Source organism: Aulonocara sp. 'chitande type north' Nkhata Bay, linkage group LG11 (assembly GCF_057382095.1).
Source record: "Aulonocara sp. 'chitande type north' Nkhata Bay isolate Kocher_YH1m ecotype deep benthic linkage group LG11, A_spYH_male_GT1.1, whole genome shotgun sequence".
NCBI classification, from domain to species: Eukaryota; Metazoa; Chordata; class Actinopteri; order Cichliformes; family Cichlidae; genus Aulonocara; species Aulonocara sp. 'chitande type north' Nkhata Bay.
The window spans coordinates 10042886-10063290 of NC_141354.1; the positions used below are offsets into that span (position 1 = coordinate 10042886).

General features: G+C 42.2%; 3 protein-coding genes across 11 annotated transcripts in view; 2 read left to right on the top strand and 1 right to left on the bottom strand.

Annotated features, from left to right (window-relative positions):
* LOC147318517 (protein spire homolog 1-like) overlaps nucleotides 1-11092 on the top strand; it is a 36812-nt gene extending 25720 nt beyond the window's left edge. For 2 of the 6 annotated variants that reach the window (XM_086310489.1, XM_086310483.1), the window contains 9 exons: nucleotides 2952-3002; nucleotides 3980-4143; nucleotides 4241-4334; nucleotides 4573-4715; nucleotides 6662-6799; nucleotides 7016-7086; nucleotides 7214-7241; nucleotides 7514-7815; nucleotides 8366-11092. In XM_086310489.1, the coding sequence (XP_086166615.1) occupies nucleotides 2952-3002; nucleotides 3980-4143; nucleotides 4241-4334; nucleotides 4573-4715; nucleotides 6662-6799; nucleotides 7016-7086; nucleotides 7214-7241; nucleotides 7514-7815; nucleotides 8366-8621 (1247 nt within the window). In that variant the 3' untranslated portion in view covers nucleotides 8622-11092. Of the gene's footprint in view, nucleotides 1-2951; nucleotides 3003-3979; nucleotides 4144-4240; nucleotides 4335-4572; nucleotides 4716-5280; nucleotides 5486-6661; nucleotides 6800-7015; nucleotides 7087-7213; nucleotides 7242-7513; nucleotides 7816-8365 lie in introns of all 6 variants that reach the window. The other 4 variants (XM_086310484.1, XM_086310486.1, XM_086310488.1 and 1 more) reach the window with 3 other exon arrangements.
* A 462-nt stretch (nucleotides 11093-11554) lies between these two features.
* Nucleotides 11555-17032, top strand: drc9 (dynein regulatory complex subunit 9). Of its 4 annotated transcripts, none has more exons than XM_086309866.1 (10): nucleotides 11555-11676; nucleotides 11903-12023; nucleotides 12205-12239; nucleotides 12318-12440; nucleotides 12576-12660; nucleotides 12771-12917; nucleotides 13017-13091; nucleotides 16196-16327; nucleotides 16409-16498; nucleotides 16863-17032. In XM_086309866.1, exons 2-10 carry the CDS (start codon nucleotides 11904-11906, stop codon nucleotides 16971-16973), a joined length of 918 nt encoding a protein of 305 aa, XP_086165992.1. In that variant the 5' UTR covers nucleotides 11555-11676; nucleotide 11903; the 3' UTR covers nucleotides 16974-17032. The 4 variants fall into 4 exon arrangements, with proteins under 4 accessions (XP_086165992.1, XP_086165989.1, XP_086165988.1 ...); XM_086309863.1 differs by having other exon boundaries at nucleotides 12334-12440; XM_086309862.1 differs by having other exon boundaries at nucleotides 11656-11779; nucleotides 12334-12440.
* Nucleotides 17033-17039: 7 nt separating this feature from the next.
* LOC147318520 (uncharacterized) lies at nucleotides 17040-19567 on the bottom strand. The gene is made up of 5 exons (XM_086309867.1): nucleotides 19434-19567; nucleotides 18868-19009; nucleotides 18619-18657; nucleotides 18188-18331; nucleotides 17040-18085 (listed from the first exon to the last, which is right to left on the bottom strand). Exons 1-5 carry the CDS (start codon nucleotides 19515-19517, stop codon nucleotides 17907-17909), a joined length of 588 nt encoding a protein of 195 aa, XP_086165993.1. The 5' UTR covers nucleotides 19518-19567; the 3' UTR covers nucleotides 17040-17906.
* Nucleotides 19568-20405: the final 838 nt, after the last annotated feature.

The following is a 20405-nucleotide window of genomic DNA, read 5'->3' on the forward strand; positions in this document are numbered from 1 at the left end:
GTGAAAAATGGACCCGTGGGACACTGGGCAGTAGGAGGATGCTGATGAGAGCGAGGTGACATGAGTGGCATGCTGAACTACATCCACAGGCCATGCTTTAAACTTGTTAACCTTAAAACCAGGGAAATCAAATGAACGTTCAGACCAATTTTTTGCACGTTGAAACCTGAGGCAAAGCTTGAACATGAAAATCTCGAAAACCTTTAAAGATAAAAACCTCCTGAACCTGTCTGAGTATTGGCTAGTTAAAATATGAGGAAAACAAACAATCGGTCCTGTAAAGTCTCATATTTTAGCACACACTGATCTCAATGTGATCTCAAATATTAAAAAAAAAGGTCTTCATGTTCAAACTTTGCCTTATATTTCAGTGTGCAAAACAAAAGAAAATTCAAAAAATAATAGAAAATATATGAACAGATCATTTAAAAGAAATCTTGAAAAGTATTTGATGTGACTTTATCCTACAGACCAGCAAAAAATGAGCTTATGTTCAAAACTCACTGCCTTTCATTTGTCATAAAAGGAATCTTTACTTTGTGTAATACATGTCTTCGATTGGAAGAGATTACATCGCCTCACAGCCAGACTGAGATATTTAAAGTGTTTAGAGGTGCTACAAAACAAGAAGAATTTTATTCACAATGTTGCTGGTTTTTTTTTTTTGCATGTAGCGTTCTGAAGGAAGGATGGTAAAATTACATCACTGCTTTCTATACAAACAACATCTTCTTCTTTTTTTTAAAAAAATACTGTTGGCTGTTAAAATGATTGCAGCCTTGAGGAAACAGTTTATTCTAGTCAGTCTTCATGAAATTCCTGTACCTCCTGAAAAATATTCCTGCTGTTGCTTCTTGGGAAAAGTGTCACCTTTTCCAAGCACTTAGTTTCTTAAAGGTTCCTCTATAATGTGAAACTTCAGTAGAAATGAGCTGCCAGCTATCTAATCAAGGGTTGGCAAGGAACAGCCAAAAGCATACGTGACACCGTCAACGTCTCCAAGAATCTATACAAAAGAGTCTTTCGTGTGCAGCAGTGACTTTGCAGAATCGAGCCAGTGCGCAGGTGGACCGGTGCGCAGCCTCATGCTCTGCACAGCATAGTAAAATATATAGTCTAAGATGACGAGCTACAGGCTACCAGCAGTGGAACATGCCCAACACTGTCTCCAAATTTGGAGATAGTGTTGTGATTGCGATGAGGGAACAGTGCTCAGGTGGCCAATTTAGAATAATCCTGTGCTCCACTTTCTCTCCTACTGAAGCCAGTGTCTCTCAAAACAGCTCCCTCATTTGTGTTGTCTGTTGACCTGTGTAAAACCTTCCCTGTATAATCACTCATTCCCATATGATGTGACCATATTGATAACTCTGTACTTTGTGGGGATTTTACATTCCCGCTGACAAATTAATGAGTATGGCTAAGGGGAAATAGATTTCATGAGATTAAATGCTGTGATCACAAGTCTCAGTGAGGTATCATGTCGCTGCGCGCAGCGTTGGGCCTTCGTGATAGCTTATTGTTTTAAAGGCAACGTGAGCAGGCGGTGCTGCTTGGTTCTAATTAAATTGTCATTAAAATGTGACATTAAGTATTTTGTTGTAGTTGTGCATTAGTTGAGAAGGTTGATGCCACTCTCTCTGTGCTTCTGTTTAATGCTAGAGTCAGCAGGTGATTAGATTAGCAACAAGGGTGTGACTTGGGTAATTTGATTGGCTCCCTGGGGTCCCCTACAAAAAATTGAAAGGAAAATGTCAACTTAATCGATCCGTAATGGGAGTGATGTTTCAAATTACATAACGCTAGAATAAATTACATAACGCTGGCAAAGACCTGACACAGAGGGTAGCTGTTAAGAAACCATTCTTAAAGAAGGGAAACTGGGAGAAATGGCAGGTAGGTTTGCCAAATTATACAAGGACTGGACTTAAAATCAGTAGAAATAAGTCTGATGAATGAAACTTGAAAATCTGACATTTTCAGGAGGAGGGACGTAAAACCGCGAGTGTTCATAGTTATCTGTAAAACACGTTGGAGGCTCTGTCATGGTTTTGTGCTGCATTCCAGACAGTGTTTTTAAAATCTTGTTAAAATTGATGGAATTACAAAGAAAAACACCACAAATTTTTGATCCACCATCCAATACCAGCTAGAAATTGGCTGACAGCATGACAATGATCCCAAACAAACCAAACTCTCAAATCAGAACTCTTGCATGGTATGCAATGCAAGTGTTTGTTCTATTTACTGCAAAACTACACAGCAGATGTGCTGCCCGTCCCCGAGCCTGGTTCTGCTGGAGGTCACTTCTTGTTAAAAGGAAGGTCTTTTACCCCTCTATCTCTGAGTGCCTGCTAGTAGGGGACCAGTCGATCACTGGAGTTCTCTCTCTCTGGAGCCTATTCCATCTACCATACAGCGAGAGCTGGGCTACACCCTGGTCATGTCGTTGATCTGAAGCATGGCTAAGATGCTTAAACATTAGACATAAAAAAATCAAATGAAACCTTAACTGAACTGAAAGCTGTGGTCTTTATGCTGAACTAAGCTGAACCATCTTGACTTAGCCAGGCAACATGAGAGTGATACTAAACTTCTTCTAACCCACACAAAGACAGATAATATGTTAAAAACCATGTCTATTTTAAATCATTTTATAGACAAAATAAAAACATTTAATATCAGATTTTGCACTAAATACTTTAGAATCAAAATGACTCCTTTGTAGGGTCAGTATTTTAACATTGAGCAGTTATACGTTTCATGATGTAATCCAGACAACAGACCATTTCCCTGTAGCTGTACACGTACACAAAGTATCCCAAAGTATTCTGTCAAACACAAATCTGTTTACTACTTCAGTCACTCCATTTTATTTGGATATAAACGGCAGGTGTACTGAGTGGTCAATTTACTTGTAGCCATCTTATTAAAGGAGGTCTCCCTTTTAGGTTTCGGCAAAACTCGCAGTATGCCGCAGGATTTATTCCGTACTGGAATAGGTAACGTATGAGCAATGCTGTGGTTTGGAAGGCCATGTTTGCATTTTAACCTAATGGTCTTGTCTGTTTTGTCTCCCCCCTGCCCGCCAGCTTTAAACTAATATCTCCTCTTTTTGAATATGTGAATGCTGAGACTTGGGTGAAACAAAGAAAGGGTTTAGAATGATGGCTGAATAGAGAAAAACTGGTGATGTAGGTTCTTAGGAATCTTTGGTCATAAAAAGACTGGGCAGCAGGAACAGAGCTCGTGTTGAGACGATGAGCTCATGTGGATGCTTTTCCCACAAACAAGAGGCTGAAGGGAGAAAGGAGAGTTTCAGGGTTCCCACCAATCCTATCAGCTGTGTTTTTTATCTGTCTCTTGCAGCACTCGCTTGTCTGCTTTTCCCATACTCCCTGCCTCCAAACCCTCTCATCAGGTTGTCTTTTTGCTTTACCCAGAAATTAGTCAGAATCAGGCAGCTTGGTATTGTAGGTGGTTGATTTTAATGTTGTCTTTTCTACTTTTAGACTTTAGCCAGTAAAGAGTGTCTGTTTAGTAAATTGGGAAATTTGGTTTCAAGGACTTAGCTTTCCCTAAAAACGTTCCCTGGGGGTTGATATGGGAGAGAAGCTTTTTTTTTTAGGAGTCCACAGTTTAAATATTTCATGAAGAAGGCATCCATGCTCTGCGTGTAACACCGCCCTGCTCCTATGCTTCCCCTTAGGAAAAACTTAACCTTCGCCAACCTCTTTAACCTTTCGGCGACTCTCAAAACTCAGTCCTCTGTAACATCATTCATTGCATCCTTTCACCTCACCACCCACTGAAACCCACTACAACTTGAAAACTCTGTTCCCCCATATAACAAATGGGATAGTAAAAGAAAGATGCAAAGTATAACCTGTTTGGATGCAAAGAATCCAGAGAGGATGTGTTTTGGGTTTCGTTTCAACTGCTGTGCCTGAATGACACTCTCCTGTGTGGCTCTATGCAGATGAGTTCAGCCCACGTATGGGCAGGAGGACATCCAGCTCTTTGTCTCTCACCAACGGATCTGGATCACCCAGAGTCGAACCCTCTGGATCTCAGTCAGTTCCTCAGAGAAAGCGGCTCCTGAAGGCTCCCAGCCTCGCTGAACTGGACAGCTCTGACTCTGAAGTGCGTTTCTGTGTATTAGAATTTTATTTTTCCTAGATGCATTTACTTTGTGCAGAAAAAGTGACGACTGAAGTGCATGTGTATTCTGTGCATTCAGGATGAGATTGTTGGACGCAAATCAGCGAGCAGCTCCAGCGTGGCGACATCTCTGATGGATGACACTTCCCCAGAATCTGTGCTGGGGAAGAAAAGTGAGTCAGAAAGCCTTTCGACGCCCCCTGCCTCCTTAACTAAGCTATCTGCTGGCAGTGATCGATGGCTTTTAATCTTGCAGCCTTGCCAGTCACGTTTCCCAAAGTCTTTTCATTTGAAAGATTATTTATAATCAGTAGGTCTTGAACTAAAGATTAACCAATCAATTGCTTCTTTGCAGTTAAACTTGCTCTTTTTTTCTCTCTCTCTCTCTTACGTTCTATCTATGAACACCAGCTCCACCCATGTTCCTGCCCATCTCCTCTACACCTCAACCAGAGAGGCGTAAGACCCCCCAGAGAAGACACTCTATTGAGAAGGAAACGCCCACAAATGTCCGACCGTTTCAGCCGCCCTCCAAGCAGAGCTCCAAGTCCCTGGTGAGTCAGAGCTTCGTGTATCATTTAAAAATAAACATTTGGAAATAGGATTCAGTTCAGTTCAATTCAGTTTTATTTATATAGGGCCAAATCACAACAACAGTCACCTCAGGGCGCTTTATGTTATAAGTTAAATACACTACAGGGGCAGCCAACTGTCATGACTGATTGGGGGGTTAGGGGAGAAAGACAAGACAAACGACACACTTTGGAAGAGAGTCACAACTGGACCAGATTGAAATCAAAAACAAATCTACTAATGCGTTAGTTTCAAAGGATATTCCATCGATTGCTGTTTTGACTTGTTCCAGTGGCTGTCAGTGTCCAGTGTGGTCAAATAACTTAATAATCAAAAGAAGCAGAGGGAGAACGAGATAAGTACGTAGAGCATCAAGATCTGTAGGGAAATGAGGAAGGATTGAAACTAAACACACATGCTGTCATCTCTCTTCTGTTTGCCCCTTTCTCAGGATTTCTTCCCTCCTTCTTTTACCAGAACCATCGAGTCCCTGTATCTCTGTTAAATTGCAGGCTTTCTGTTCTTCCTCCCTCCCACACACACACACACACACACACCTCCACCTTCTCTTGCTCAGGTTGGAATCGAAATCTCACATCACTCCTGGATTCCCTTCCTTCTCCACCCTTCTCCCTCTACTCTGTGCCCTTTGTGGAGCTCCAACCCTATCGAGGTGTTTGTGTTGGGGTTGGTGAAGACACTTTTTGCTCTGTGCAGGAAGGTTTACATCCTTCGAAGAGACTCGGCCGAGGTTTGCCCGTCTCCCATCAGTCTGTCCCGTCATAATAACTGTAGCTGCTCATCCTCCTAATTCTTCACTAGATATCATTCACCTAGAGCAGGCTGAGGACATTGCTTTGGATATCTAACACAGTGGCTCAAACGTATAGCAACATAGAACTAACAAAGAACTGTCAGAGCGTTTACAGGAAGTAACAGGAAAGACGAACATAGGATCAAAGATCTCTTTTTTTCATGTTTCTGAACACTAAAAAGTGAATTTGAAGTTTCCTCTCCTCTGTGTTTCTGGTAACAGAGAGAAATGGGAAGAACCACGGTGCGTTAACTTGTCCTTCAGCAGTCAATCAAGGATTCATAATGTGCGACTGTTACAAAGGCCCTGAGGATGCCCTGAGTAGCAGACAAACACACCTTGTGGCTACAAACATATACAGCCTCCCCTTACAATAAAACCACAGTCATCTAGGAGTTCCCCTTATTTAATATTGCTCTCTTTGTTCCTTGAGTTCCATGTAGACATGGTCAAGACCACATTAGGTGCCCCTCCTATGGGCTAAGAACAGGAAACTGAGGGCCCAATTCACACTGGCTCACCAAGATTGCACAATAGAAGAACAGGTTGGAAAAACGGCGCATGGTCTGACGAGTTTCTGTTTCTGCTGCCACAATGTCTGTATAAATACTTAAGCCTGCTGAGGGTGTAATGGTTTGGGGGATATTTTCTTGGCACACATTTTGCCCCTTAGGACCAACTGAGCATTGTTTTAATGCCACAGCCTGCCTGAGTATTGTTGCTGACCATGTCCATCCCTTATGCCCTTATGAGTGTATCATGTTCTGATGGCTGCTTCCAGCTGGATAACAAATATAAAAAGAAATTCTCTTTTTTTAGCCAGTTCTTGAAGACAATCATTGCACGCTTTGTGAACACTATTTCTCGGCACTGCTGCAGGAAAAAAGTGTTCACTGTTTTTCCCACATCACGATTCTACTCTGAGCTGCCGTTTCTTTCACTGAACAATGAGGATATTTTTATGACCCAATTGTAGCCCGGACCCACTCTCAGTGCTCTTAAAGGTGCAGGAGAGTTGTGCATGTGTGTGCTGAATGAAAAACACTGAGTCCTGTGTTTTGAGTCTGCTGGGTCCACTGACTGCTGTGCGTATAATTCTTGTTGTTGCTGCAGGAGGAGTTTTGTTTTCCTGTGGAGTGTCTGTCTCTGACGGTGGAGGAAGTGATGCACATCAGACAGGTGCTGGTGAAGGCAGAGCTGGAGAAGTTCCAGCAGTACAAAGACATCTACAATGCCATGAAGAAGGGGAAGGTAATACATCTTTTTATTGCCTAGGCTAATTCTATTATAAAGAAGTAATCTCTCTTTAATAAACAGGGATTACTTACTCTTTCTAAATGAGCACAGTTAAATTATAACACCATAAGTGGGTTAGGGAAACAGTATAACTTTTATCCTGAGAAAAATGTTTTTTTGGTTCCAAATACCTTCTTTATATTTACTGCGATCTCTATATTTCTGTTGCAGCTTTGCTTCTGTTGTCGAGCCAAAAGGTTTTCCTTCTTCACCTGGTCCTACACCTGCCAGTTCTGCAAAAAGTAAACAATTTCAGATGATTATCTTCATCTTTTTCATTAATACTCTTCTGTTTATAATTATTTAAGGATCTATGGCTGCTTTCGTTTATTCCTTCTCCTGTAACTTCTGTCAATCGTCTCTTTGCAGGCCTGTGTGCGCACAGTGCTGCAAAAAGGTAAGGCACGTGGGATAAATAAGTCCTCTTCTGCAGTATCACATCTTTGTGCTGGTGACAATAAAGTGGACCTCTTTAAAATAAATAAGTAAATAGTGTAAGATACTTCCTAATGTGGCAAATGGTGGTCACTGATCTTTGGCTAATTGCTTCCCAATCAACCAAATTCAAACTGACGACACTCTTCTCTCTTGTTTTGCATCATTACTGTGCTTCCATACGCATTGTGAGGAAGTTTTATCTCTTTCATACATGCCTTCCATCTCTGACAGATGCGGCTGCCATCCAAACCTTATTCCAGCTTGCCCATCTACTCCATTGGCTCCACCAACACTCTCCCCAGGGAGAGAATAAGTGCCATGGCTTCTGTAGGACAAGGACTGTCAGTGGCTGGAGCCCCAGGTCCATCTAAACCAGGAGGGGCTGCTGCATCCCCCGCTTTGAAAGAACCTGCAAAAGGAGCATCTAAAGGTCCCAGAAAAGCTCCTGGGGCAGCGACAACAGCAGCAGCTGCTAAAACTGACAAGTCCTCCAGTAACCCACAGCGCCACAGCATCCAGAAGACTATGTCTAAGTAAGAGCTATGAACAACACTATTCAAACTAGAAATAGCAGTGCAACAATCAAAAGGAGGAGATCATACATCTCGTGTTCGTCATCACAAACTGCACACACAATGCAAAGTAAAGGCCTTGTTCATTGTAGCTACTACTGCTTGGTACAGCGTGTCCTCTTCAGTCAGAAGATTTGTTGGGTGTTGCTGACATCTAGTGGATAAAATTGCAACTACCACATCAGAAACTGCTTGGCTGATTGTCAAACTTTACCAAATTATTCAGCGTCCTTATCAGAAAAGCAGCAAGACAATCATGAAGTTTGGATTTAATTTACCTGTATTATCATGCATGACTGAACTTTTCATTAAGTCTTTTCAGGATGAGTTGTTTCATGTGTTTTTTTTGTTTTTAAACACATTTAATTGATATCCCATGGATTAAGTTAGCTATGAATGCACATTTTAGATAATTTGAAACCAAAGCTAATTCACATTGTTAATATATCAAAACAATGTTGTGTTTCGCTCCCGTTCAAGCCGAGCTCCTCTGCTGTTTCTGTCTCTGTAGGTTTTCGAAGCACGGCTCTTTAAAGTCTCATGAAGAACTGGAGCTTCCCCCAGAGCTGACGGAGGACTGGGCTACCATGGAGGTCTGTGTGGACTGCAAGAAGTTCATCTGTGACATAATCGCCTCCAGCAAACACAGTCTGTCACTGGCCACCAAGAGGGCTCGCTTAAAACGCAAGACACAGTCATTCTACATGTCCTCCCCTAAAGATAGGGAGGAGTACCATCCCTCTGAACGAACAATCAGTGAAATCTGAAACTCTGTATCTCTCCTTCTGGCTGCTTCCAGCTCCAATGGCACAACACTGGATATGATCTTACTGTATTAGTGGACGTGAGTCGGAGAAGGCTGCCTGAATGGCTGTAAGAACCTTGGTGGTGGATAGTGAGGTTTCTGGCTGCTGTGTCCTGATCGTGATCAGCTTCTCTAGACAGTAGATCTGCCAGTCTTTTTTGTGTTTTTTTTTTAATAATATCATCAATATATCAGAAATACCTTTAATGTGTGGACACAGGCATTTGACTCAACAGAGACAAAGTGCAAAGGGGACTGACTTCCTTCCTCCATGATGGTGCCACGGTCTGCTCCACCTAAACTCGCGTTCACATAAAAAGCACAAAACAGAAAAGCGATCGTATTGTAAACGAAGAGTGACGGTCATCAAAAAGAAGATAAAACTGTACATTTTGTATGGGCTATAATTTAGTTTTTTACATGTATGTACAGTAAATAATTACTCGATAAAATGTCACCCTCTGTTTTCAGTTCAGACTTTTGCTGATGATGCTCAGGGAGACTCTCACTCCTCTCTGCTATTGACAGCGCTCTTGAAACCATGCTTCCTTGAGGAATTCAAGCTAAATTACCCGTTTTATTTTCCTCCAAAGGTTGCTACACAAAGAGAAATATCACCTGCTTTTATGTTGACTATAGTGCCAAATAATAACTCCTTAAATAAATATGTCACCTGATGTAGTTATTGATTTATGCAGTGGTCTTGCTAATGGAGGAAGACCACCTCAAGCGCTCCAGTCTCTGTTAAAATGAAATATTCATGTGTAATTAGACAATGATCAAAGTTCTTTAAAACACTTCTGTCATGCTTTTTATTTTGCCATCTATAGATTGTTGTAATATATTAAACATTGCCACGCTTCAAATACTGATACCAGCCTATGTCTAAATAATCTCTCGGAGTCAAAAGCTCATGCAAACGTTGTGTTTGTGAGGGGCAGCCAATCAGAATAAAGTTGATCTGGCTCCATCAAGGCCCAGTATATGATAAACAAGGATTTTAACAAAAATATAGAGATTAAAATAAGCCCTCTGAAAAACAAAGAAAAGCATTTATCAGTGTTTAATGCTAATAAATATTATAAATGTACTTGATCAGATCTGTGCAGGTGGTTTCGATCAGGGATAAGTGACAGCAGTGTGGTGCTCCAGTTATTTAGTTTTGCCTTTCTCAGAAATATCTTATCAAAGGTGCTTTAGGGGGAAAAAAGGTCAAAACACAGCTGAGGCTATGTTATTGAGATTTCTAGTCCCTACCATTAACTGGTAAATGCCTTTTAAAATCTCTTAAACTGCACACCACTTGGTATGCACAGATGTCTCTAAGGTGCTTTTTTTGTTAATTTGTGTGGTATAAATAAAGCTGATTTGAACTTTTTCAAAAGACAAGTTATAACATTAATTAATTCTCCAATCAGTCTAAAATTATGATCTCACCACAATCTATCCCAGCTTACTTTTGTGATGAACCAGTTTTGATCAGTTGTGAAGTTACGCTTGCACCCTGACGAGCTTCTATAGGCAAAAATCTCCAACTATCATTAAATACCGACTTGGAAATGGAAGCATTTGAATGACATCACCTGTTTCTAGGCAGAAGCAAAAGCACAAGCAAAGTATCTTTGATTAAAGGGAATCAAAACATCTAACAAATGTTGAGTTCACCTGCGATCCCCTCACTCCTACTCAGAGGCTGACTGAGGAAAAACACAATTTTAGGACTGTAACAATAATAATAATAATAATAATTTCAGACATTACTATGACCCAGATGGTTCAGATTTGCCTTTAAGTATTTTACCTGAAATATGTCCATTACAGCATCTTTTCAAAACATACCTTAAACTGATGCAACGCTCTTGCTTTCCCATGAATCAAGTTAATGATTTGTTTCTGTATGTTTGCAAAGATGAATCATAATACATAAAATAACAGCACGCTGCCCAGCTTTCAGTCACTCAGAGTTAATGTTAATACAATGCCTTTATGATTTCTTTTTTGTCATTCATAGTCTCACTGGCAGAGAGATATAACTTCCTCATAGCCCGGATGTTTATTTTACACTTCATCGCATTCCACGTCTTTTCATATTTTGCCTTAAAAGATGCCTTTTGTTATCGCTCTCATCTGTTGAACAGTCGTCTGCTGTTACTGTACATACATCGTTTCAAAGGGTTTGTTCTAACGTTCAGGTGTGTTGCCTCAAAGATGACAGTGCTGACAATGAGACTGCTGTAGAGCTGAGAGGGAAATTGTCCATGTGTGAAGAACAGGAGGGCTGCGAAGTCTTCAGAAGAAACCTCTCGGTGTGACAGACAGCATCATGCATGTACTACAGTGTAGCTTGTACCTTCAGTCTGTATTACCTTCAAGCTGTAACTCCCTGCAGAGAGTGCAACAAATGACAAGTATAAACAATAAACTGTAATGCAATAGCTGACCACAGCCTCATCATTTATTTATCCTCATCATTTATTTATTCATCTTTTATTTTAAAGTATCCAAAAACATAATGCCTTGTTTTTTCAAGTGTCTCCAAGTGTCTAATAGAGTTGGTAGGAAGTCTTTATTCAGTCCTGGATCATAATTTGATACCCATGAGGGTTACTAACGAAAAGAATTCAATTTCTTTTTAACTATAAAACACCAAATCATAAAACACAACAACAACAATAATAATAATAGTAGTAGTAGTAGTAATGGTGTTGTAAATAGACAATCAGAAGAAGGGAATTGTGTATATTTTGTATAATTTTGTATGTTATAATCTTTTATAATGCCTGATTGACCGGGGAAAAACAAGTTGTTCCTTTAGATTTTATTTATTAATGAATACATCATTTGAAGTTAACAAAAGGAGTGTTAAACAGGTCTGTAAATGTTTTACTCTGTCAATAAAGTTACAAGGGGAAAAAAGTGGCATTGTTACCATAGTAACATAAAGCCTGAACTTTATCTCCGGCTCTGGTTTCGTGTTAGAAATGGTTACTGGTATTCACAAAGCGAGAAAGAGAGAAGTAAGCCACAGTTTTTGCCTGGTACCCCTGCCACGTTCTTTGTCGTGAAGCGGAAATGTTAGCTAGCGCCGAGCCTTCAGACACCAGTGCCAATGTCTCCGAGGTTCAAAGAGCTTGTGGTTTATTTCCGCAAGCAAGCTCTTAGACAGCGCCATGCTAAAAATAACCCATCTTTAAGAGTGTAACTTTGAATCTATCTGTTCATCGCTGCCTTCATTTTCTACAGGATGTGTTTATCCAGGATTCAGAGTCTGAGACTGGTAGCAGTACTGGAGGACTGTTCACACCAGCTGGAAATACTGGGACATATTCTCGCAATGCGGATACGCAGGGAAAGACCTGCACAGGTGATTTCACAGTATTACCACGATAACATCTGTCAACAGCTGCCTGCTGCTTTGATCTAGCAGTGTTGTGAAAAACTGTGTTTTGGGCGTTATTACATGACTGTGTGTGTGTGTGTGTGTGTGTGTGTGTGTGTGTGTGTGTGTGTGTGTGTGTGTGTGTGTGTGTGTGTGTGTGGTGCAGGAGAAAGCCAAGCTCAGGAAGTTGACAAGGGATTGGTAAGAAGCACAGAACACACTGAAAACAAACAAATAAACAAAGCCATTATTTATTCTCAATAATTCATCTCACTGCAGTGAATACATCTCACAGCTGATGTCCAAGCTACATTTGGAGCTGGAGGAGAAACAGTGTTTTAGCTCTCTGCTGCAGGCTGTGGAGGAAGTCGAGCAGAGGAGAAGGGATACGAACATGAAAAGGTTCTTCTTTGAATGATTTGCCAGTAATCCTGACCTTGGTGGTAAAAAAGAAGGGGGTGTTCTAAATAGAGGACAAGGAGAAAAAACACATGGAGAAATAATCAGCATCTATAATGTAAGTCACTCTCCTTTCAGGGAGGAAATGAAACAAGTGGACAAGAGAAGACAGACTCTTCTGAAACAACAAGAGGAGCTCCAACAGAAAACTCTCAAACTGCAGGTAAGAAACTGACCCATAGGGAACAACTGTGAATGAATAGCTGTAAGGGTCGAAAAAATAAGAGTTCAGTAATCCCACTACTTGGTCTCCATCCGGACCTGTATCTGCAGGTCATACACCATGAAGCAAACAAGAAAGATCATTTGTTAAAGATGAGAAGCAAAGAGAACATTAAGGAGAACGACACTGGGCTGCAGCTCAGGAAGATCCAGAGTGAGACCAGTCAGGCTGAGGCACTGCTGGAAGGGCAGCTGGAGGTAGGTCCAAATATAAGACACGCTCGGCTCTACATTTTAGATTTAAAGTCAAATGTTTAATGACTAAATAATCACCTTCATTGGCTCATCCTGTCTCAGCTGCTGAAGAAACAGTTGAAGGAGGAGGTGAGAGTTCACGAGGAGTCTCAGAAATTCCTGCTGAAGCAGCATGAGGTTGGTGAAGTAATACTATATGCAGCGTTGTGCAGCTGTGTGGCTTAGAGGCTGTACTTCAAAAAGGAGTTTTTCCTTCCCACTTTTGCCAAGTGCGTGCTCATGGGCGGTCATGTAGTTGTTGGGGTTTTCTCTGTATTATTGTGGGGTCTTTACCATACTGTATAAAGCACCTTCAGACAACTGTGTTGGGATTTGGTGCTACATAAATAAAACTAAATTGAAATTAATTAAATTAGCTTTGGAGCAGTTCACTTGAGATCGCTCGCTATTCAAAAGAAGATTTCCATCTGCTGTAATTTTTTCCCTGGTATTTTATCTGTATCCATGGAGAGCACAAGGAAGTCGCTAGCACAGAACAGGGTAGGCATCGATGACAACAAATATGACATTTGTTATAGATAAAGTCAGAAATACTATCACAGAGAGACGCGGCGGCGGAGTTGGGTTGCAAAGCAGCTTTGAGATGAACTGTGTCAAGGCTAAAGCAGCTTGAATAACTTGAATTCGCCATGTGATTGGATTCATAAGCCATCAGGAGATTTAACTAAACCAACACGCGGCCACGTCCAGATGCCTTCCTGACCGCTCCGCTCCGACTATCCACTTTTCTTGTTTTTTACCTATTTTTTGCTCTGGTTTACATCCCAAAATCCTCTAGTCTTATAGTATACGACAGCGGATCACTTGTAAACATCGGTGCCAAGGTTGCACATCTAATCTTGGACACTTTTAATCCTGACCCTTCCTGGCCGCCAGAGATTCTACGCGGCGCGGAGAACAACAAAGGACGGGCCGCTCATCCGAGGCACAGAACAAAGAAGCGCCGGGGAAAACGCGCTGGTATTAGGAACAGACTGAGACAGCAGGCGCATCGCGCACCACTGCCCAGTATCCTACTGGCCAATGTACAATCCATGGAGAACAAGCTCGATGACCTAAGAGCAAGGGTCACCTTCCAACGTGACATGAGGGACTGCAACATTCGACTCTGCATTCACCAACGAGCTGAATCGGTTCTACGGCCGTTTCGAGGTTAGCCAGGCGGCTAATGCTATCTACCGCCTGACTACCGAGGACAGTGACGTCATCAGCGAGAGACCGGTGACCAGCATCGCGGAGCATGACGTCCGAGCGGCACTGAGGAGAGTGAACACAAGGAAAGCGGCGGGGCCAGACGGCATCACCGGCCGTCTGCTGCGCTGCTGTGCTGACCAGCTAGCAGGTGTGTTCACTTACATCTTCAACGAGTCCCTGGCGAAGTCTGTGGTCCCCACATGCTTCAAAAGATCCACCATCATCCCTGTGCCCAAGAACAGCAACCCCTCATCCCTGAACGATTACCGGCCAGTTGCACTGACCTCGGTAGTAATGAAGGTGTTTGAGAGGCTGCTGAAGAACATCATCTCCTCCTCCATCCCAGACACCACAGATCCGCTGCAGTTCGCCTACAGATCCAACAGATCCACAGAGGATGCCATCGCCCACGTCCTACACACCACTCTCAGCCACGTGGACAAGAAACAGGGTAACTATGTGCGAATGCTGTTTGTTGATTACAGCTCAGCGTTTAACACAATAGTGCCCTGCAGACTGTTCACAAAGCTGAGGGATCTGGGACTTAACAGCCGTCTGTGTGCATGGGTGTTGGACTTCCTCACTGGCAGAACTCAGGTGGTGAGGGTGGGCAGGTGCTTCTCCAACAGCATCACCATCAACACAGGAGCCCCTCAGGGATGTGTCCTCTCGCCACTGCTCTACTCCCTCTACACTTCAGACTGTGTGGCCACCCATGGCTCCAACTCAATTGTGAAGTTTGCTGACGACACAGTGGTGTTGGGTGCCATCTCCAACAACGATGAGGCGGCCTACATGGATGAAGTGAAGAATCTGGCATCGTGGTGCCAGGACAACCACCTCCAGCTGAACGTCAGCAAGACCAAGGAGCTGGTGGTGGACTTCAGAAGGAGTCAGCACAGAGACTACAAGCCCATCATCATCAATGGAGCGCCAGTGGAGAGGGTGCAGTCCTTCAAGTATCTTGGTGTCCACATCTCCTCAGACCTGACATGGACTGCCCACATTCAGGTCCAGACCAAAAAGGCTAGGCAGCGCCTGTATCACCTACGACAACTGAGGAAGTTCAGGGTCTCTCCAAAGATCCTCAGGATTTTCTATACAGGCGCTGTGGAGAGCATCCTCACACAGAACATGACATCGTGGTTTGGGAACAGCTGTGTGAAGGACCAAAAAGCTCTCCAGAGAGTGATCCGTACAGCAGAACGCTGCTGCAGGATTGCTCTCCCCCCGCTTCAGGACACCTACACCAGGAGATGCCGGACTAGAGCAGCGCAGATACTGAAGGACCCGTCCCATCCTGGCAGCAAACTGTTCCAACTTCTGCAATCTGGTAGAAGGTTCCGCATCTTCCGGGCAAGGACAGAGAGACTCAAGAGGAGCTTCTATCCCCAAGCCATCCGTGCCCTAAACACACACACCCGCCCTCTCACATCATCTATAATTGACTGAGACAGGACTCTTCCAGACACTAAACCAAGGCACAATGTACATTTCAATTCCTTTAATTTTAAATATGTTTATATTGTCTATCCTGTAAAATAGTCAGATGTCTATTCATATTAATGTACAGAATTCACCTGCTTGCTGCTACTACTGCACATTCACCCAGTGTATATACTATATGTGTATATATATATATATATATATATATATATATATATATATATATATATATATAATGTTCTTCCTCTACACCCCCCCCCAATTTTTGCACATGTCGAGGAGCGTGTCAGGCTACATTTCACTGTGTGTTATACTTGTATAACTATGCATGTGACAAATAAAGAACCTTGAACTTGAACACTGTGCTCAGTTTTTTGTGTGTGTGTGTGTCCTTTCAGTTTCTCTAAAACTAAAAAGCTCTTTCCTGGTTTCCTTGTATGGATTCATAGTTTCTGTGGTTTGGGCTCATCTTTATCAAGTAGCTGATCTTTTTGTGTTTGTCATTCTCCAGAAGACTGTTTATCTCATTAATTTGATTGCTGATAATATGGTGAACCTAACTTTGCACTGTTGCTGATCAGGAGCTGCAGCAGCTGCTGCATGAGCTGCAGAAGCACACAGAGCAGATGGTGCAGGAGAAGAGCAAGCAGCTCCACAACATGTGCTTCAAAAAGGACCTGAACTTAGACAGGCTGGAGGACATGAAAATGAAGGTTGGCGGCTCACGGTGCTGAACAGATGCAGATGCTAATTAGTTCGTTATTAAGTGAATGTCAATTACTTCCTGATTTCAGTTCAAGGAGATGGAGCAGATGGTGATGGAGGACAGGGAGGAGCAAGAGAAACTGTACCAACAGCAGGCACGGATCAGAGCTGCCACCAAGGTAACAGTATCCAACACAGTTCATGCTCTTTAAGTTCGGTTCTCGTATTCAAGAACAACGCTAAGGAATACGAGGGTATTCAGCAGGCAGAATGAACATGGACTGCGGCATATTCATTCCCAACCACGGCAGACGGCTGCCCCTCTCTGAGTCTGGTTCTGCTGGAGGTTTCTTCCTGTTAAAAGGGAGTTTTCCCTTTCCACTGTTGCCAAAGTGCTTGCTCATAGTGGGTCATATGACTGTTGGTTTTTGCTGTATGTATTATTGTACGGTCTACCTTATGATATAAAGCACCTTGAGGTGACTGTTGTTTTGATTTGCTGCTGTATAAATACAACTGAACTGAATCCCTGTTTCTGTGCAGCTGCAGGCCTGGTGGAGAGGCTGCATCGTACGCCGAGGACTCTGCGGTTTTAAAAAAGCTGAGAAAGGCAAGAAAGGGAACAAGAAGGAAAGAAGGAAAAAGAAGAAATGACTTTTTGATAGTGCTGCCGAATGTCATTGACATGATCATCTGAATAAAAACAAACACTAATGCAGTATGTGAAGTCTTTATTATAAATATAATAGCAGTTACCGTTACAACAGTTAAAACTCATTCATTCATAGTCCTCTTACTCAGTTTTATGTACATAACAAAGTCACAGTTATTTTATATTAAGCAATATCAAATATAGAGACACAGGAAATCAAAATTACCTCTGGTAATAAATACTACTAAATAGTCTACTTTTAATGACCATAGGCCATACATTTTAACCCAAGCCCATATCATGACGTGACAGACATAAGATAACATTTGGTAAATGGCCTGTATTTGTATAGCGCTTTACTAGTCCCTAAGGACCCCAAAGCACTTTACACAACCTGTCATCCACCCATTCACACACTGGTGATGGCAAGCTACATTGTAGCCACAGACACCCTGGGGCGCACTGACAGAAGCGAGGCTGCCGGACACTGGCGCAACCGGGCCCTCTGACCACCACCAGTAGGCAACGAGTGAAGTGTCTTGCTCAAGGACACAACGACCGAGACTGTCCAAGCTGGGGCTTGAACCAGCAACCTTCCGATTACAAGGCGAACTCCCAACTCTTGAGCCATGATTGCCCCCGATTAGAACATTTACATAACAAACAAAAAGCTTTCCCTCATGTCAACTAAAAGAGACCAGAGCGAAAAATCAACAGTCATGATGGTCAAAATGCCCACAAAACAGCTCTTTTTTGTGTTTTATAATAATAAACTGCTTATCTGGCAGAGTTTTTGATTAGCAGAGACATTGTTACCTCTCACCTCCAGACTGAAAATGTTTGCCCTGATACTAAGCTGAAGTTATAATCGTGGCTACAGTGTTTCTTGAGTCTGCATGTGTGTGTACATGTGGCACACTTGTGAATCTTCCGTTTTAGCTGGACGGCTGGCTCATATCAACATGCATGCTGTTGTTGTCTCCAATGATGGTGTAGCTGACGTGGGAGCTGTGGATGCTGACACTCGGATGCTCTTCTGATGGAGGAAGTGGTGGCAAAGCAGCATCCTGTGCTGACTCCTGTTTCCCACCGTAGCAGCTAAACCTCATCTGACCTGTAACACAACTCAAATTAAAAGCTTGCACTTCACATGAGTGCAGTCGGCATAGCGTATTTTAAAGAGATGTTCAGCTGGCCAGGCTTTGCTGTTACACACCTTTCATGTGGCGCTCAGTTTCCTGCATGAGAGGCTGACACTCGGCCACTGTATGGGTGCCGTTTCCAATGACGCAGTCAATCAACGTGGAGTTGCTGATGTTGACGATCAGTATTGTTGACGGCGGACTCTGAAGGGCCATTGCTGTGTGACGGGGAAAGCAGGAGAAAAGGGAAGAGAAAATGAGAAGTTGTTGATCCATAGTGATGTCACAGTTTTAAGTTCCTGAATGTGCGGCGAACGTCAAAAAAAAAACTTCCATCACGCATACAATTAATATGTGTAATGAACCGCAATGCAGTACGCCTCCAGGCTCGTGAAAAATAAGTAATGGAAAACATAAAGATGGGGAAAAGGGGAAGCAAAAGATTTTACCAAAAAAGATTTAAGGAAGCCAACGTTTTATTGAACATATAAAGTTAAAATGTTACCTTGAATGTTTTTATTCTCCTTGGGCTGATGAGTTTTAGCTGTAAAGGCAATAAGAGAGGGAAGGTTACTTTTTTACTAATGACACATTATCTTTCCAGCTTACACAGACAAACTGAAAGTTCATCGTGATTATAATGACAAAACACAAATAAACAGATGTATTCATGCAATTATAGTTATGTAAAGAATAAATGTAAAATCTACCTCCAATAAAGTCATTTTTGTTCGGTTTTGTTTTTGTTTTTTACCTGAGCAACATGTGACTTTTTCACACATCACAGGGTCAAAAGGCAGGCAGAGCAGCTGACAGGCCCTTATGCAGCTCTTCTGCACCGCTCTTTGCACCAATTGGATCACGGTGGCCACGGTGGAGGTTTTAGATGGCATCACCTGGAGGGAGGGGGCACAAAAAAATACATTAAAAAAATATGAGTATGGATGACATGACGTCTTTTAAAATGAAAACGTGTTTTTCTGCAGAGGCAACTGAGTCGGCGGTTTTTTCGTCTGCAAACCACATCCCACCCGGACAGGCCACCTGTGTATTATATCTAGGTCACGTGACGTCTTCCCTACAACAAGTCGATGAGAATTTTCTTTCTTCACGAACAAAACACGGAAACCGTGCTACATCCCAAAGAAGTTTTAAACTTAAGCAAAACTACTTTAAAAGTATTTCCCCCACATTACAAATAGTGAAATGAAATACATGGTATTCTACAATAGGACATGATAACTTAGAAGAGAGGCATACTCAGATTTCAGACATGACATCCCGCCCGTTATTGAAGCAGAAAGCTCTAAATAATCTCACCTGATTTAACAAGCTTCCTTCTTTCGTCTTTGCAAAGCTGTTGTTAATAAAAGGAGACAGTGGCAGAGGGTCAGTGCTATCCATCTTTCGCCAGTTTGTGATACTGTCCTTGTGAGACGCGCTCGTACTCACGCCGACTGATAAACCGTAGTTTGGGAAAAGCCCCTGCGCATGCGCACTTTAACTCGGGGTTTCCATGCAGTTAACTTCAGGTTCAGAGGGGTTTCTCTGTAATGTTTGTATTGCTGTGGACATTATTCTGTTACACTTTTGTGTTTTATGTGATTGTGATGAGACAGTAACATTAGAGATGCTGTTAAACACTAAGTTAAAGATTTCCTTCTTTATTTTCACGCAGATGCGACCTTCACTAAACCTCGGACTTTTTATTTTCCCCTTGAAATCCAAAACATGTCCTAATGATTTATTAACAAAAAAGACACGATCAAATCTAAATTACTTATATTTTGCACTGTAGCATCGAGGCCGATAGCATGAAATGATGCAACTTCGTGCAAGTAGGTTTTGGTTTGTGGTTAGCCTGCTGAGGCTGCTAGCAGGGTAGCCTAACAGAGAAATCTTTTCAATGTGTGAGTGAAATCTTTTTAAATGCGCCCAATAAAGTCAGATATCAACCATTTGTTCTTCTAAATTATGGTATTACATGAAATAAGTATAGTTATAGATGTATATAAAGCAGATAAAGACTGTTAACAAGATAAACAATAACCGGTCATTCTCATGAGGTAATGGGGCATCCCCGCACACGCATACTGTTTCAGTGGCGAGGCAAACTGTGGGCATCTACCGTAAGCTAATATGGCACACAGCAACAAAGACCCAGAAATTAGTGTAAAATCACGAATCAACTTTTAAAATGTTTTCTTGTAATGTATTAAAGCTTATTCTAGCCCCCATGTCCGATTATTATATAAGTAGCATTTACCTGTCGAAGCTGGGCGGGTTAGAGCA